Below are 19,250 nucleotides of genomic sequence, written 5' to 3'. Positions count from 1 at the left end.
CCACTAAACCGAGTCTCAACTATTCTAATACGCCATCGCCAATCATTTTTATCTAATGTCATATCTCCCGTTAGATTTAGGGCTCCCAAGTCCAAACTCAATTGATCAGACCACGTCCGCCGGACTTGTTATTGCAAAGTAAGCGTTGCGGTGAAGTGTTGGAAGGCTGTTATAGAAAAATTTTTCTATTCAAAATTCATTGTATTTAAGGTTTTGATTTTAATCAAAAAACTAAATATACAGACATGATTATCACATTGAAAATAAATAAATATTAAAATATATATTCAATTTCTTGCGAATCATATGGGAAGTACAGAATAAAATTACTCCCTCCGCATGACAAAAAAATAAAAAATTACTCCCTCCGTTTTAATATGTTAGTCCTAATTATCATTTTCACACATATTAAAGTATTTTAAATGTGTTTATTTTTCTTTTTATTTTTATACTCTTTGATGATTGTAAACATTGAAAATAGCTAAATACAATTAATAGGATTAACTAATGTATGAAACTACCTCACATAACTCTTGTAATCTAAAACCAACTTTCACTTGATAATATAAAATCTCAAGAGAGTGTTAAATATTTACAACTTGTTGATTTTTGAAAGAGAAGTTCAAAATTAAGTTTTGAAACTAGCATAAAAGCCCGTGCAAGGCACGGGCCTCTATTTAAATTCATTTTTTACAGTAATATATATTACTCAAAAAGAAAAGTCAGAAAAATGGTTGAAACTTTCAATTTGAACAGGAATTTTTAAAAAATAAAAAGCTAAATGAAATTTTAATGTATATCTATGATACAAATAATTAAATAAAAACTCAGTTTAATACCCTCCAACCCACAAAGTAATATACTTTACAAACCCCAGACTCTACATCCATTTATCACTGACATGTGATTTTTATTTGAAACAATTCTAGACTAAAGCCGGTTTATGTGATTCACAAAAGAACATAGACAGCTAGCTCTCCCATTATCTGCAAAAGATAAAATACATGAACTATATCAGTAACATTGCATCACCAAAAAATATTCCCCTTGACATCTTTTGCACCTACACAGTAACTAAAAGTAAACCTGCTCTGTACACATGACTGGACCAGGACTCAGACCGTTTTATTGAACTATTTTTCATAGAATGTTGTAGAACAACAGAGCGGCTTCTTTCATAATCTTCTTTAAAAGGTACAAAGGTTTAACATAATTTACCCCCTCAGTTTTCTGTCACTGAGTGTCCTTAGGATTCATGTTCTTAAGCAGATTCGTTGCAAATTCCTTTCTCTCGTGCGGCACAAGTAGCTTCAATGGGATGAGTTGCATATCGAGCTTGTCATGTCGCCCGACCTAGCAATCGGATTCAAGATATATCTTATTCAGAATCCTGATTCATATTGGTAAATAAAGTCCGCTTCACCAAATAGCATATCCTGAGCAAACCTTTATAATTATAACTTTATAAGTACTTCAAGTTTCTGATATAGGTTACAAGAGCATCTTTATTCATAATGACTATGATCTACCATCATAGATTTATAGTAATTGGTTCAAGATTTAGGTTCTAGACAATGGAGCCCTTTGAAAACAAAGCCCGTTTGCAATTCTAGTTAGGAACTTGGGGGATTATGATATTAAAATTCTATGTGCTCAATAAATAAAATAACAATACGCATTAAGCATTATGGTATCAGCTATATAATTTTACTTGATTAGACAGAATTATATTTGATCAAAAATTTTATAAAAAAAACTTTTCCTAGTCATAGACATGTATCCGGAGGACCTAGGTCTGAGGATCCTTTTCGGTAAGCTTAAAGTCCCCGTTCCACCCTGGGTTCAAATTGTTCATCTTAATGGAGGTCTTTTTAGCGGGAAGTCTTTCACCACTTAGACTGAGTTTCACATAAGGATCAGATGCACTCAGCAAGTTCATCTTCAGAAGCTTCTCTGCACGTAAAACCTTCACATGCAGTAACCCTATGGGCTTCTTGGCTACCCCCTGTATAAAATGGGTTATATCACAGGAGGAACGATGTTGCTCATTAATATTAGCCGTGCTGCTTTCCACCACAAATAGAGTGACATTTGTAAAAGAAAATTATGTCTTCTCTATGATCAATTTATGTCTCCCTCTCCAGGACCAAATGACCCAAATAAGACTTAATGCAGAATTGATCTTAATTGGTCACTTCTTTTCATCTGAGGCTGCACAATAGAGTGGAGAGAAGGCTGTATAACAGAGGTTAGAGCCTAGTAAGAAGTGATTACACAGAGAGGTGATCATGGCAGTTGGCACACCTATAATTCAATGTTCAATAGGGTTATCCAATGCTCAATAGGGTTAATCTCTAACCCCGGCCGGCGGCCGCTAACTTTAAGCACACAACAGAAATGGTACAAGCTCTATTTTCTCCAAATTTAGGTTTAAACTTTAAATTTTCATCCTTAAGGATTCTCACTTCCATTCCGTGAAGCATAATCCAAATTTCCAAAAGAAACATTGATTCTTCCACTACAAAGTCTATATATCCCGTTAGATGTCATCTAAAACACGTCAATTCTGTTGTACAATAATGCTAAAAGGGTGATTCACCAAGCGATCTACAATCAATAGATAGGACATACTGGTAGAATATTATATACTATTAAACGCCAATAATAGAATCATCATTTTTAAATTTAAAAGCATTTAATTAGCAACAAAAAAAAAGGAAGGGAAAAACTCAATCAATAGACACGAGTATGTATGCTATTCAGTGAACAAACCTCTGTCTTGAGATTAAATTGTCTCTGGGAGGTAACTTTATGATGCCTCTTCTTCCAATGTTGTCCACCCAATGTCCCCGATGACTCTGAGCCCTGCATTTGAATGCACATTAGACTGTTTGATCATTATACATGTTTTATTTACTGATCTATCATTATAATTAATCAGTCATAGTATTCACAAATTGTGATCCATACATTTTTTCTGCTCCTTCGACCACCAGAAATCCTGCTTGAAAGAGTAAAGCTGTAAAGAATACAACGCCAAAATGACAAATCAAGTAAACATAGTATGACAGACATAAACAATATACAACTAAAACCTTGACATTTATCAATCAAATCATGTCAACCAACCTTCCTCGGCCGCTATCCAACAAAGACTTTGATCTAACCCAAACTTTCTGATGTGAGGGGAAAATCTGACCGATAACATGAAGAATTGAACTTAGTTCGCCTGGTAACTCCCCAGCCTCTGAACTGAGTTGGTGCGGGAAGAGGATGAAGTACCCTGCCCCATTGCAATTTATATATGAAGTTAAATGTGTGGTTCATCCCTTGTAGGTGCATCATGTATTGAGTATAATAAGGTGGAGCTAAACCAAAAGCAGCATTCTATCATTTCAATTGCATGAGTTGTGAGCAAGTATGTACTCGTATAAACTATAAGCAGTTCCTCTGGACATGAATAAACTTGTAATATCGAACTCTAACAGCGCATGTGTGGAATTTTAAAGTGTTATTCCTTTTGCTATGATTTTTATATTAATTACTTAGGGAAAACACTTGAATAGTATCTTTCTTGGGACGTCATTGACTTGTGTCAGCTTATACCAAACATTATGTGTCAATCCCCAGGCTTCTGTAATTAAAAGAATCTGGGGTACTCCCATTTCTAATAAAAAAAATATCAAACATCTCTGTGATTTAAGCCACTGGGAACGTGAAGTATAAGAGTGACACCCATATCAAAGTAATTGTATAAAATGTGTCAAATTAGTAAGTTGGTTGAAATGTAAGACAACAGAAAATGAATGCCCAACTGCAAGCAGAACCAAATATGCCTTCTATACAATGTTAACCAGGAACTTGCAATCTTATAAATATCTTGAATTAGGTGACCAATCTTATAGAACATGGAGAAATTAGTAAATACAACAGAACATTGTCTCAGAAACAAGAAACTTTTAAAGATCCCCATTTTAAATGTCTTATCCTGAGTAAATATTTGATAAAAACAACAGTGTAAATTAGAACGTCATTTGTACTAAACTATTATTCTATTAATCTGATATTTTGGAGGCAGTGCTCTTAAATAATTACAGTAATGTAAAAACGAATCTCCGGTAACATTTTGTCGCATACCTTCAAACTCGGGCCATGTTGATTGTTTAAACAATTGCCTTTGTTGTTGATCTTTGACTCTGTCCATTTCCAGGTGGAATGTGACCACATAGTCCTGCAATATTGTTTGTTTTTAGTAATAATTCTGAGAAGCAGTAGTAAGGATACTTAATAGCTTGCACTAAATGTAGCTACTTTGAAAGTATAAGCTATAAAACTATCTTTGTGACAGTATAGTTACTCTATACATTTTGAGATAAATGGATAGAATCATTTTCTCAAAAATGCATCGTAGACTGCCTCGTCGACTCAAAACAGTAGAAGGCCTAAATTTATCTTACAAAGCAAAGTAAGCAAGCAATCCTAATTCAATATGCACAGCACTTGAGTGTGTATAATCTACGGGATCTCTTGGCCTTGAATATAAAGGTGGTCTAAAATTCAACAATCGCATATATTATACTATATCATTTATGAAATAAGTTATACCAAACATAAAAACAATTTATATGGCAATTTTATTTTTTTGAAGATGTTAGGATCACTACCTACACATATAGCGCGAAGAGCGTCATTTTGAGCATTTATTATAACAAATAAAGGGTGACAATATTAAAATATCATAACGGTTAGGTAACATATATAGTAGAAAGGAAATTAGTACTAAACCATGGGAAGAAGTGGGAGAATGATCTTGGCGATTCAAGTATAAGACTCTCTCTTCCTGGTCTGTATTATATACACTTTAACTACTTAACTTTCTGAAGTGCTAAAAGCAAGCCAAAAAAAACACCAAATAAGGGGAAATACTCATGCCAATTAGAGCATAATTTAGTTATCTATTAAATATAGTGCAAGATTTTCCCACTAAATTGCACATAGCAGGAGTTTAAGCATACAAATATTGCATAATAAGACACAAAGTCTGGTACTTTGTAATATATAATATCTTGCAAAGTTTTCACCAATTATAATTTATTTATTTTTAATATGACAAACTGCGACATGCAATTTATAGAGAAAACATTAGGTCAAATCATGCTCCTTGTTTCTCATGAATTAAGTGATGAAGACCTAAATTTTAAAATAGGCATTCATTAATCTGTGCGATGCAAAGGTTTTGCATTTCTTCTCTATCAATTCGCACTACAATCATGATTAATCTTAAATGAGATCTTTTCAAATCAAGCAAAACAGCATAGAAAACCTGTACTTTTTTATAGAAAAGAAAAGTAGTAAAATTTTAGGTATGAAGAAATTCATATCTCCACTGCTACAGAATGGTTATTTGTTGCCCAAGAAGATACAGTGTCAATAAGGCATAACATGAAAAACATGTGATACCTATATTTAGGGATGTTTTTATATTTTATACTAAAACTATATCATACAGAGTGATGACCCATGACCGGTGCAATATGATAAATCAGTAGATGCAGTATTTTAACTTTTACGAAGCTTAGATGGTTTTGGTTCCACTTTTCCTTATTGCAGAGCTTCTTCACCATCAAGACATCCATATTTTTATTTTCGAGAGTTTATAATTCCTGATTATTATCATAGCTTCCTTTATCTCATCTCAAGCATTAACAATAAACTTAAATTATATATACAATAGTGTATAGGAGCGGAACCGAGTTTCTTCTTTGTAGGCGTCTATAACTCTATTTCACGAGAGACCAAAACTAAATATGTATATTGATTTCACATGCATACTCTTTCCTATTGTAAGAGCTCATTCAGTGGCCCACAGATCATCAAGATTTAGGACGCGGTGAATTCAACTATTTAGTTACAAATTAATAAAATCATTTTATAAATGCATCAATAGTTGTTTGTCTCTAGAAACTAAAAAAGGCTACCAAAATTGAACATGCTATTATGACCTTGATATACTGATTTGGCACGATATTAATATTATCAATTGATTAGGTGAAGCAGAAAATTGCAAACCTGAACCGGAAATAGTAATCAAAATTATCAGACCGAAAATACTCATCCCCCTTTATCAAAGAACCGGCTCAAGAGTTTAGATATACGCCAATCGCAAACCAACAGGTCATTATTAGGATTTTCTATAAAACTGGAATCCGATTTATGATTGATATTTTAAGTGCTAATACAAGCACCAGAAACTACCTCGTATACTATACACACTCAAACTCAAGGATAAAGTAAAAGGAAGAACTTTTATTCTGAATTGAAAAGGAATCTAAATCATCAGACGGGAACCCAATCAGAGACATTACCTTGAGTATTGCCGAAATATTCCGAATTACAAAGCACAGAGATCTAAACAGGAGTTCGGAGGCTATCGGCAGGTGAGGCACACTCCGGAGTAGGCGGCGACGAGGATTGAGCGGAAGCTTGTTTGGAGCAAATATTGCAATTCAACTAAAACCTAGGCTAAGAATTATATTTCAACTCAAAATACGGTTTGGAGTAATAGGAGTTCGACTGGAAATTGAGGCTCGGATAGGTTTGTAATAAATATCTGTTTAATAAGGTGCTTAGGAATCAGGTAATTTAAATCTTAATCTATCAATATTTTGGGCAATTAAAATTGCACTTGCTTATTATACTAAACATACCTAAGATGGTCTAGTATATGATCATTTAATCTTTAGGTCTGTTCCAAATTTATTTACGATTTTTACTGATAATAAATTTTTATTATATCTTTTTACTTTATCTTTTGTACGTTTTTTCTTTCATTTGATAATCTTAGGTTGGAATTCATCTAATAATTCTTTTTAAATTAATAATGTTTAACTAAAATTCTACACAAATCAAAACTAAAAAACTAAAATAATATAATGAAATTGTTTGAGTTGTTCACAAGTGATTCAAACTTGACTCACTTCACATAAAACTTAAAATCAAACAACATAGTCCAGGGAAGATGTCTACTTCCAAGTATTTACAGACCATTATTATACTGGGCATTGCAATAATTACTGGGTAGATTGTCTCTAATACCAGAGCCAAATCCTAATACTCCCTCTTTCCTATGATAGTTCACCCAATTTGACTTTGATAAATCAATTTGGCACTCATATTCAAATTCCGTAGTTGATTATATTTAAGCTGCTACACTTGCATATATGTGGAATTATAGTTCATAATTTCAAACCCCACAGGGAAAACAGAATAACTGTGTAATGCAGTTTACAATCTTTATTTTTAACCGTGCACTTTTCTGTAAGTTTAAATTCTTAAGGGCTCAAGACATGAAGATTCATGTCTCGACATGTGTCAATAAGTGATATAACTATTGCATAGCCCAATTCGTTTGACTATGTTGTACAGCACCAAAACACACACATCTTGAAATACTCATCCTGGGGAGAGTGAACATATTCACAAAATGGAAGTAATGTCTTTCCCTGGATTTGCCGATTGAGGGGAACATTTGCCCACTCATTTTACCATGATTTTGAATATTGTTAGATCAATTGAGGTTTTTGGGATGCCTAATTCATGTGCGAATTAACCTATGACCTAAAGCTGGCCTATAAGTTTGAGGGGATAAAACAAGAAGACAACAGTTGCCCCTCCTTTGCGAGCAGAACAAAAAGACCTCGATATTATCCTCACCATATGGGTCTTCACAAGTTTTCAGTTAAAAATAAATATTCTTATCACTGACCTAAACGTAAGCAGGGAGGACTTTATATTATAAATATTATCATATAATCCAGAAGATTCTTCATTTGCTCCCAGTGGCAAGTTGCAGCCAGCCTGCAACATCCTTTTTATCAGGGCATCAAATCTGTTAACTAACCGCATTTCAAATATCAAATGTTAAATAAAAATGTGACCCCTTGGCCTTTTGCAATTGAACATTCCAAACATGCTCGGACCATTATATAAAAGGAACATTCCAGGGAGATGGATGTTCTTATATTTTTCGTAAAATTTTATTTAGGAGTATAATTTTGGGAATCGTCTTAGATTAATAAACCAGTAAATATGCGTAAATGAAAATTCAACTAATTAATATGTATATTCGAGATATATTTTATTTTTCGTCTGTCCCTTTTTTCTCTTTTTCCATTTTCTTTTACCCTTTTTCCTTATGAGTCATTCTCTTTTTTCCTCATTTCCTGCCACCTTGGCTATCCTAAATCTGTACAGTAGGTGATTGAATGAAACAACATCAAAGAAGGGTAGGGACATGTGCCGTTACGGATTTGATACACTCGTCACTACTACATGCTACGGGACGCTAAAATGGGGCCAGGAGGGTAGCTTGCGAGGTCGGGTCAAGCCTTCTTTCCGGGGACTTTGATCCGTCGGTAAGTGCCACAAAAAGATTCAAAGTACTTCCAGTCAATTAGAAAGAAGTAGCCGTAGAGGAATTTGATGTAGCATATGAAAATATGAATACTGCACTTTCAAAATTTTTAATAGCTCTTCAATGCTTTCTCTATTTCCAGTTTAGGCAAGTATATTTCTTTACTGCTGGTGCATGTGTAGTGATAAGCACCAGGATAAAAGAGATCGGGCATTATCTCTAAAAGAAAGTGCATTCACTTTATAAAAACATAACAGGAGGTCAAATACCATGCTCTGTCTTGTCTCATAGCCATATTAAAGAACCAATACCTAAAGTCAGCACTCTAGTGGTGTTATACATCCTGCCTAAACTAAAACATCACAGTTTGTTCTAAATATCAAACGCAAGATAAATGGAGTTATAATCGCCAACACGCGAAAACCCCCCAAACCGTATCTTTAAAAAACCAATTTGTAGTTAGAAGAGTGAGATACCTGGAGAATAAGTTACATTTGGAACAAAATATAGCACACCATTAGGGACATAGTTTAGCATCAGAAATCCCTCTCTGATTTTAAATTTCAGCAATATCTCCAACAAATTTAGGCAGAACCGATGAACTTGCTCTAACAATCATGCTTTAACATGGATTCATATACAACTAAACAAAAACGCAACCAAGAATAAGCATAACTAAACAAATTTAGTAACACAATCATACGAAAATTACAAATTACAAATTAAATAAGTAAAACTTCTAGTAAGCAAAGCAGTACAGCGGAGTCAAACCTGATGAAAAGGATTGGAATGGATACATGTCTTGAACCCCGAATTCGAAAGACGCTGTAGTCTTCTCGTTCTCCGGGGATCAATCTACAAACTTCAACACCCAAAACCCAAGACCTCAGTGGAGGGAATAAGACCTAGATTAGGCGGCCAACAGGAGCGGAAGGGCAAGAGGAAGGTAGAGCAGGAAGACGACGGTACGGTGCGGAGGTGATGTTTTTTTAATTTAGATTTAGTTAAAACACGCCCGTCTAGGTTAGGCTCGGAGCGAGGTTTGTTCTTATTTTTTTTTGCTCAGGAGCCAGCCTTTGCATCTACCTGTTCTCCTATAATATATATAGATAGATAGATAGATATTGCATTGGGAAAAGAGCACGACACATTATGAAAAATTCTTTTTTGACAAACAAGATTAATATTTTGAAACGAAGGGAGTATATAGTAGTCACAATTTTGTTACAGATTTCACAAGGGTGGAGAAGAAGGTGGCGGAAAAGAAGGGTGCAAATTGAGCGATAATTGTGCCTTAATTAAGGATATTAATTATTCTTAATTAAGGTTTTTTTGTATCATTTATGACGATCATGATTGGGGCATTTTTGGCACATGGATGCATTTAAGTGCCATAATGTTGGCTCATTTATGTATCTATTTTATTTTTTTTTCAAATTCGCTCATTCTCCTTTCATCCGGTGTTGTTATTTTCAGGATGTTTGAAAGAGATTTAAAAAATTTACTTATTAAGGCTACTTCCGACAAGACGTGAATCTTGGTGTCCCAGACAATTGAGCTACAAATGTTGATACAAAGGAATAAAGAAGACATCAATTTTTAGTCTGTTTTGTAATTGATGTAATTTTTGTCGTACACTCTTTTTCTACTTTGAGTTTTTTATACCACAGGATTTTACTCTTGAGGGGTTTTAACGAGGGTTTTTTTTGCGGGTTATCTATTTTGACTTGAAAGGCTATGTTATTCAAACATCCGAAGTATTTACATATTTTCGGTTAGATGATATACCTTCTTGAATGAAGGAAACTTGTCCATCCGTATATTGTAATTTTCAATCTTGACATAATACAACCGTCTTTATGGAAAAAAAAAAACCAAGTAGCTAAAGGCTTGTCTTGGGGTTTCCTAAAACCCTACTCTCCTCCTCAGACCGGAAAGAGAACATGAGTTTAGTTGAGTTGGCGAAGTTTCGGATGACTTTGATATAGACTACGAAGGTTTTCAATGATTTCGAAAAAGGCTATTCATCAATACATGCGTTGATTATTCATTTCATTTATTATTCTTAATTAGGATCGAAAATTTTAATTATTTAATGAGATTCATTGACCATATAATTTTTTTTATATTTGATTATAAATTAATTACCCTATGAGAGTGGAGAGTATTGAATAATATAAACTAATTGACATATCAATTTAAAAAATAAAATAAAAATTACTTAAATTATGATATATAGTGTGTTCTAATAGATATAGTTATAAATGTATCCTTGTTCACTATTTAAATTTCCTATTCTAATTTTATTACTTATTACTTATTATATTTTCAACAAATATGTATAATAAAGTTATTTTTTTCCAAAATTTGTTTTACAAAAATTTGTTAAAAATCATTTTGATTAAGATTAACTGAAATAATCATTTACATTCTTTGAATATATATATTTATAAATAATCCATATATTCTTAATGCATGCTAGTCCATATCCATCCATATTCCATATATTCTTAATGCATGCTAGTGAAGGCTCCAAAAATAATCCTAATTTTGCCCGTTTTGTTTGCGTGCTCCATCCACCCGAGACCCGCTAACCCATCTGCCCAGCACAGTTTGTTCCTTAATTTCTGCCGTTCAATTCTCTTCCTCTGAATTCAAATTTCAAATCATGTGGATTAACCTTGATTATCATACTGATCCGCGCTGGGAAATTCTACATTTAGCATGCTGTTGATCTCTTCCCACTCTTTAATCCACTGTTTCATTTACTCTGCTGAAAACCATTATTGGCAATCAGTTTTTATCTTAATCAGCAAGCCATGGAAACTGCTGAGAGTGATTCATCCGCACCAGGTATGCTTTTATATGATTGATTTCGACATCGCTTAATACAACTTTCTACTCTTCCATCATGGAAAGTGCACGTAATCAGGGATTCATGTTAGACTATGAATTTTATCTTTCAAAATTCAAACTGAATTTCTTTGCTTGCTGTCAAAGGCTCCAGATAAGAAAGTTTTTCTAAATCTTACGCATTCCAAATAAGAATGTTTAATCTGATTCTTTCCTTTACCATTAATTTCAGGGCTTCAATCGAATGAGCTATAACCAAACCAGGGGATTCGATATAATCAAGGCTTCGATTTACGTTTAAAGGTACATCCTCTTTCATCTTATGTATTGTGTGTATATTTGTGCCTTTGTTTTGGTTTGTTTGTAGATAATTTCTCAATATCGATTTTGTATGTTGATGCATTTGTAAGTTTTGAATGACCTCTGGCCTCTTCCTTAGTCTCTCGCAGCTTGGCCTCTGTCCAAACTCTTTCCTGTGGCTGTCTGTAAGTCTCTTCCGAGAAACTTTGGTAAAACTCTGGATTCGGCCATCTATTTCATTTCGGTTAGGACTTTTCAATTGATTATAGGTATTGATTTAAGGCTTCTTCAAATTATGGCTTTCTTAACCAATTGCTTGACTGCGATTTACAGGTCCTTCTGATTGTGTCAAATTATCTCTATCGTTTTGACCTGTTAATGTTGTCACAGTCATCAGTAGAACTCCGCTCGCTAACTACCACCAGGATTTGTCGGGAGCTTTCAGTGCTGCTTCCAGTGAGACTGTAGAAGGTACCGGCAATAACTATGTATTATTTTGAAGCTGTTTTCGATTTTGTTGATCTTGGCTGAAAATAAATCTTTGTACCCGTTAATGTATTTTGGCCAAAGCGACTTCCCACAATGTTGCATTTGTAATTTTTTTGACATGCTTAGAATGCATATTATAATCTCAAAAAAAAAATGATGATTATTTTCAATTTATTAATTTCACCATTCTGTCTATAAATAAAAAAATAAAAATGATGATTATATTCTATGTTAAGTTTTTTGTATAAGATTGTCTGTGGTCCATGAACTTTGTCGAGCTAAATGTTGCCGCTTTTGAGTGTAGCCATGGATAACTAGGGCATATGACCCATGCACTGAGAGACATTCAGAAGTTTATTTTAATATTGCAGAAGTCCAGAAGGCATTCCATGCCAACATAACCAAGATTCCTTATCCATGAAAAACTTGCATGTAGCTTTCAAAGTTTAGAACTTCTAAAGTATATCTTATATATGTTGTGAAGCATTTTACAGATATCTTATTTTGCAGCGACATTGTGGGGGAGTACTGAGCATATTCTCCAAGAACCATGCTTCCTGTCTACCAGAAACTGATAGCTGGTGGCATTCAAATATGGGTTTTTTAGGTAAATATAGTAGTCTTCGTCCGCATATTTTTATCACACCTCTCAGAGGCCAACACAATCACATTGGTGGAAATAATGGGGATTCAAATGATAAATATATAAATTTAATTGGGTTGACATTTTAGGTGATGTAGATGTAACGTAATAAACACCAGAATTTCGTAATGCATTATACCACCAGTAATTGCCATAAGGTTAAATGAGGGGTCTGCTGGTATGGAATATTTTTGAGGTAAGAATTCTTTCGAGTGGCTGTAGGTGTGCCGATACTGAGGTTCCACCTTTCAAGCAGCCACCCTCACACTGATCTTTTGATGTGAACCTGTCTTTCAAGCATCTTTGTAGGAGCATCCGGCCTTTCATGTTTATTTTCTTTGTTATCTGAGGTTCCACGGAGATCAATAAGCTTTATCTTGGATTCTGTACACCTTAACATATCACTCATCACTGTCTTAGTAGCAGGAGTAGTGGACATATCCGGGACAGAATCAGTAGAGTACATTTCATCAATCTCATCATCAGTTCTATCATTAGCTCTTTTCAGGTACATTTCATAAATTAACATAATTTCTCACATTATTTTTTATCTTAGCATGTGTAGCGCGGGCATAACTCCATCACTGAAACACGAGTTTGTTAAATGTGAAGTTAAGTTTAGCTCGAGTGAAGAAACTTTAAAAGGTTTTTAAGATATTTTTTGTATACTTTTCAGGGACTTGCAAGCAAAACTTTTTTGTATACTTTGGTGAGATCACAGGACTTTGGGTCGGATTTCGTGACGGATGAAAAAAATACCCAGAAGGTAAGTAATTAGCTTTTCTGTAGTTTTGAAATAGTTGCTTGGGTTTGTTCATATTAATACACTTCTGTGAGCTTTAACATTGAGCAATACAAGACATGGACATTGCAGTGAAGTCGGCCATGTAGTAATTCTTTTCTATTTTTAGTGCATTGTTGTAGCCAGAAGCATATGTACTTAACTGTAGGATTCAGTAGTCATGCCAATAATCAGCTCATATTTTACTAGACTCGCCTTCCCACACAAGACTCATGCGTTACAATCTTTTATCTCACAGCCTCTTTTATGGATTCCAAGCTCAGCTTCTCCGATAACAAGGAGAATGATACCGGTAAATTTTCAAAAATAATCTTCCCCAAAGATGGCATTGTGGTGTTTTAATCTATTTGTAAGCGTTTATTTTTGTTTAATTCCTAATCCAAGAATCTCCGATGCAGGTCGGAAACAATGCTGGACTAAAATTTCGAATGAAAATGCACTGGGTAATGTATGATTCACAGACATTGATTTTGTGAATATATAATATTATCTAAATAGAATTCCAACATTTATATAGAGCACACGTGAAATTCCCATGGTACTGCTCTCAATAGGTATCTGCATGATCGGATGATTAGGATTCAACAAAGCAAGACTTCAACTTCGCATCCAAATTCAGTGGTGGAGAAGCCAAATACTATTAGTAAAAAGCTCTTTACACTTGGATAGAATATACTATATTTCTATGAGTTGTGGCTGAGTGTCTTGGCTCTTTACACTCGATAGTGATGTATGGCTTCCTGATCCTTTTATATGTTTAATGATTTTGAATTTTGAAAATCTTAACATTTAAAATTAGTTGCTTTTCTAATGTACAAACATTTCATTTATTTTTTAAATTTGTCCACTTTGTAGGAACCTCCAGTACACGCTATTGTCATGCCTGCTAAGTGGAATTCTTTAGCAAAGATTCTAGCTGAAGGCAACCTGTGCATTGTGTCAAATTTTTATAATAGGCAAGCAACTCGCAGACTTAGGCCTGTTTCTACCCCAAAGTGCCTGATTCATTTAATTTTTATAAACCTTTCGTCCACTCCTGCGTTTTTATAAATTTATGGACATTTCAATTGGACTAATGAATCGACTGTGTTAAACTGCAGCTTCCAAAGCATGGGACAGTTAGACTAATCTCTCTGTTGTACTTGGATAAGTGGCGCCTGAAGTATACATTCGGATTTATGATCACATTTTTTCTTTCGGATTATCTATCTGTTGATAATTTTTAAATTTTTCGGCAATATATATGCATATAAATTAAAGAATTGCTTTAATTTATGAGATCATACATATTTTTCTTTTTTAGGTTTGTATTGTTGCGTGGTAGTTCAGGCTTCTATACTTATGCCATTTATGAACACTTGGGGTCAGAGGAATGGCGTGGCTTCAGCATTGGTGAAAGCAGAATCACTTTCAAGCTAAGAAAAGACAAGTAAGTATCATCCTCTGTATTCTATTTAAATTTTAAATTACTGAAATTGATAAAAAAAAATTTTTGCTTTATCGATGTAATCAAGGTAGTATGTAATATTTGTATAGATAAATGGAACACTCAAATATTGAAGTGCAACTCTATGTGGCTATTAGCGTAAAACAATCCTGCTAGATCTGAGAGAATATTGATTTTGGAACTATTGTTAATACATTATGGTACTTATACCTTCTGGACAGGGGAGTAACTATTTAGAATTAATTTTGGTCTTCAAGAGCTAAAGGAAAATAGTCAGTGTTTACTGGACTCTAACCCATTGCAAACTGGCATAAGTACCCTACAGGGATCATATCTGAAATAAATAGGAAGTATGTTGACACAGGTGAAATTTATGAATCTGATAAACAAAAATACCAATTTTTCATAATGTTTTTACGCCAGCCCAAGAATTTTTTTATGAATATGTTTTAACTACTGCATTATATGGCACTTGAACCATCTTTAATAGCTGATATGTACTTGGATAAACAGGTTTGAATATATGGCTGTAGACGATAATAGGCAAAGATGGATGCCCCTGCCGGATGATCATTTACCTAGGAGAAGTCAACCCGTTGCCTCTGGAGAAGCTGTCTGATTAATCAATCCAGTAAATCCCAAGCTTAATGGAGAGGTCACTTCTCATTCAACACTTCGTTTTATATCTATAAATTTAAAGCATCAAATATTTAAATCATTTTTTATTATTAAGAGAAATCATTCTGAATAATGCAGTGAAGTAATTTTTCTAAGGATCAGTGTAGTTAAATCATCTTTGCTCCACTATGACACTAAAGATGATTTTGGATAAGTTTAAGGTTAAAATACTAATATGGATGCCGTGTTTTTATACAATATGACAGTGGATGGAGTCAACCGCCTATAACATATGATTTATTACTCATAATCATACAACAACTGTCTTTTCTTCAGAGATTACAACATTAACTTGAAAAGAGCTTAAGCTTAAAATAGTTTTTGATAGAAAAATAATATTATCGCAAAGAGCATACTGTATGTTGCTACTGATGCGTGTGATGCAATTGGTTCTACTTATACGGTATGTTACTCAATAGAAACAACTTGCACAAATTCTAGAATTGGAGATGTAACTTTCTGCATGACCTTTGTCTATTACAGTTTGACATAATTTATGCATAAATTCATATTCTTCATCTAAATTCATAATACTTTCTTCTACAAGCCGTTTTAAGTCATCTACGAAATGCATTCTATTTCAGAACTCTGCTCTTCATTTGTCTCAGAATGCCGACATACCAGGAACCTTCAAATCAATTACCAAAAGCGTGAAAAAGGTAAGGTTTTTTGGCATCTTTAAAAATGTTATATTTCTATTGAAAAGTTTCAACTCCAATGACCACTAATATTTCTTATTAGGAAAGGTAATCTTTATAAAATTAAAGAATATAATAATAAATTGAGTTAATGAAATAAGAAAGGAGGAGGTTTGGTAGTGAGATAGGGGATTTTTTTTTTCCCTTGGACAGTTCCTTCCAAAATTGAATCTATATAGCGGGTTAATGAGTCATAAAAAGGCAATTCATGAATTTTCTATATGATGATGTGTAGGGAGGGGCGGGTTGATGCTGCAGTGGCCCTGTTGGATGAGATGAGAAGCAACTCCTGTAATGCGGATATAGTCCTCTTCAATATCTGTATTGATTCCTTTGGCAAGGTTGGTAAAGTGGATATGGCTTGGATTTTCTTTCATGAGATGAGAACACATGGCCTCAGTCCTGATGATGTCACATATATCAGCATGATAGGAGTACTCTGCAAAGCTAATAGATTGGACGAAGCTGTGAATATGTATGAGCAAATGGAGCTGAACAGGAAAGTTCCATGTGCATATGCTTATAACACCATGATTATGGAATATGGCCTGGCGGGAAAAGTTTGATGAAGCATACAAGTTACTCAAACATCAAAGACTAAAGGGTGCATTCCAAGTTTTGGGATGTTAATACATGAATGGAGAGCTGGGGTGAAAAAAGAGGCTAAAGCTACATATAAGCCTCAGTTGTTACTTGCTGCTGCTGCATACTATTATGCCAATGGTAATTTTACTGGGATTCCAGTAAAATACCCTAGAGCTTCAATTAGCAAAAATATGGATTGGATCAATGCAATGAATTATGACTATTATGGTAAGTGGACGCGAAATGACACTGGAAGCCATGCAGCACTATTAGATTTAACAGGGAACTTGAGCACCTGTTATGGCCTCAAGTCCTGGATCAAAGCCGGGGTTCCAAGAAGAAAAGTGATCATGGGCTTGCCACTTTAGGGGAAGACTTGGAGCCTGAAAGATCCGGAAGTGAGCTGACTTGGAGCCCCAGCTATGGGTATAGGTCCAGCGGCAGAAGGCATACTGTACTAAAATTCTCTGAAATAGAGAATCACAACCTGGCAAATAAGGCTGCTGTGACACATGACGCCGCAAGTGTCTCTACTTATTCAGTAGCAGGGAGTACATGGATTGGTTATGATGATATTGTAATTTAGTTCGTTTTATTTAACAGCCTATACCTAAGAGTGTTTTTTGTAGTTGTAAGATCAATTGAATTAACAGTGAGACCACAAGATTTTGATTCAGTAAAGTCTCATGGAAAAGTTCTATACCCCATCTATAGCCATATATAATGGGGCCGTTTGGCTGGGCTTAAAAGAAGTGACTTATTGCTTAAAATAAAAAAGTAGATTAGAAGTGAGAAGTTAGTTTGAACTTATAAGCTATTATAAGTGTTTGGATCCGTGACTTATAAGTTTTTTAAGTGTTTGGATAATTTAACTTATAAGTTGGTATAGTTTCATAGTTTTGTAATATAATTATTTGATATTTACGAAATAAATTGAGAAAAGTTGATGAAAATATTAGATTAGATTAATATTTATATTATATAAAAAAGTGATTTTTGGTTTGCTTTGTCTCACATTTTGTTATAACTTTCATTTTTATTTCTTAAGTTTATATTAAAAATATAATTTAGGAATGAATGAAAAGATTTAACCAAACTTCGGTTATTATAACTTATTAATAATCAATAATTTAAATAAGTGAAATTATAATTTGAAACTATATTTTGTGATGGACTAAAATGTCTCACATTTTACTATTTATGTAATCTATAAGTGTGTTAAAGAATTTATATAAATATTAATGTATAATATTAATATATTTGAATATTTCATAAACTTAAAGACAAAAGCTTAAATAAAAAAAAATACTTATATTCAATCATGGAGATAACTTGATGTAATATGAGGAATAAAAAATAAACAACAACATGAGAAACTAAAAGAAGCAAAAGCTGATAAGCAAAAAAAGCCAGCTTTCGTAACTTCTCTTCTCCTACTTCTTTTACCTATTTTAAGTGTCTCAACATGAGAAACTAAAAGAAGCAAAAGCTGATAAGCAAAAAAAGACAGCTTTCGTAACTTCTCTTCTCCTACTTCTTTTACCTATTTTAAGTGTCTCAATACAGTAGCCACGCCACTGCAATAAACCAAGAAGTGGGATTCTAGGCTTTTAAGCCCAGAAGCCCTCTTCCCAAACACCCACAATATATGTATGTATGATTCACATATGATGCATATAAATATAATAGCTGTTATTTCTGAAGACTGACTAAGCACAAATAAATTAATTAATTTATTACTTGAGTTTATTCTATTTCTTTCAATGTTACTGTTCCTGTTTTAGGTGTTGGTCTGCTAAGTCCATTTTTCCAGAATCTACAGAATAGTCCACCTTTGAAAAACAGAAGCACTCGATATCAACTTCCAACATTCAGTATAATTTCATGTTACAATATATTCTACTATTATTTGTTTTATATCATTTTTTTCTTTTTGATTAGATTTATTAGATATGTGAATTTCGCATTATACTAAATTTAATTTCAAAAATTTACTTCTAAATAATAGTAGGAATATATTGTTAGAAGTAGGAAAAAATATTTTTTTTATTTATTCCAATTTGAAAATTATTGTATAGCGTCTCTTTATATTTTTTTTTTAGTTGCAGAATATAAGGCATCGTTGAAGACGACGCCAAGAAACTGTCAATAAATATCTTATATTAATTTATTTCAATTTAAAGATTATCGTACAGGCGATGCCATATAAACGGTCTAAAATAAATTTTGAATTGCAACCATGATGAAGAATGATATGTTCCTTCTAAGAAAACATTCTCTTCCCCATCATCATCACCAGATAGTTCCTGCACCGGTTATCTCTTTATGATCACCGCCAACAA

At 33.6% G+C, this 19,250-nt stretch overlaps 1 protein-coding gene and 1 long non-coding RNA gene across 26 annotated transcripts; one reads left to right on the top strand and one right to left on the bottom strand.

Annotated features, from left to right (window-relative positions):
* Positions 1–698: 698 nt before the first annotated feature.
* On the bottom strand, positions 699–9,407 carry LOC108195570 (uncharacterized). Of its 9 annotated transcripts, none has more exons than XM_064084200.1 (7): positions 9,185–9,400; positions 4,138–4,231; positions 3,130–3,283; positions 2,971–3,019; positions 2,773–2,865; positions 1,219–1,353; positions 702–986 (listed from the first exon to the last, which is right to left on the bottom strand). In XM_064084200.1, the coding sequence occupies exons 2-6, from the start codon at positions 4,202–4,204 to the stop codon at positions 1,234–1,236; spliced, it is 483 nt and encodes a 160-aa protein (XP_063940270.1). In that variant the 5' UTR covers positions 4,205–4,231; positions 9,185–9,400; the 3' UTR covers positions 702–986; positions 1,219–1,233. The 9 variants fall into 9 exon arrangements, 8 of the variants coding, with proteins under 8 accessions (XP_063940288.1, XP_063940270.1, XP_063940277.1 ...); XM_064084207.1 differs by adding an exon at positions 8,890–9,056 and having other exon boundaries at positions 964–1,353; XM_017362561.2 differs by adding an exon at positions 6,366–6,517 and having other exon boundaries at positions 964–1,353.
* A 1,560-nt stretch (positions 9,408–10,967) lies between these two features.
* Positions 10,968–17,655, top strand: LOC108194221 (uncharacterized). Of its 17 annotated transcripts, XR_010287420.1 has the most exons (15): positions 10,969–11,266; positions 11,499–11,569; positions 11,706–12,037; positions 12,566–12,662; positions 12,921–13,206; positions 13,375–13,464; positions 13,739–13,792; positions 13,899–13,943; positions 14,055–14,230; positions 14,356–14,456; positions 14,601–14,662; positions 14,804–14,929; positions 15,461–15,602; positions 16,210–16,284; positions 16,559–17,653. It is a non-coding gene; the product is annotated as an uncharacterized LOC108194221 (long non-coding RNA). The 17 variants fall into 17 exon arrangements; XR_010287438.1 differs by having other exon boundaries at positions 10,968–11,266; positions 11,706–11,775; positions 11,900–12,037; positions 14,356–14,929; positions 16,559–17,655; XR_010287427.1 differs by having other exon boundaries at positions 10,968–11,266; positions 11,706–11,810; positions 11,900–12,037; positions 14,356–14,929; positions 16,559–17,654.
* Positions 17,656–19,250: the final 1,595 nt, after the last annotated feature.

This window comes from Daucus carota, chromosome 1 (assembly GCF_001625215.2).
Source record: "Daucus carota subsp. sativus chromosome 1, DH1 v3.0, whole genome shotgun sequence".
NCBI lineage: Eukaryota > Viridiplantae > Streptophyta > Magnoliopsida > Apiales > Apiaceae > Daucus > Daucus carota.
The sequence above is the reverse complement of the archived record's forward strand: the minus strand, read 5'-3'. Positions and strand labels throughout refer to the sequence as shown.

Excerpts from the sequence above, each read along its gene's own strand:
- LOC108195570 (XM_064084200.1), bottom strand. The coding sequence starts at position 4,204 with ATGGACAGAGTCAAAGATCAACAACAAAGGCAATTGTTTAAACAATCA. Across the intron at positions 3,020-3,129 it reads TTGGATAGCGGCCGAGGAAG|CTTTACTCTTTCAAGCAGGA; the intron begins GTTGGTTGACAT and ends TATTCTTTACAG. Across the intron at positions 1,354-2,772 it reads AATTTAATCTCAAGACAGAG|GTCGGGCGACATGACAAGCT; the intron begins GTTTGTTCACTG and ends TCCGATTGCTAG.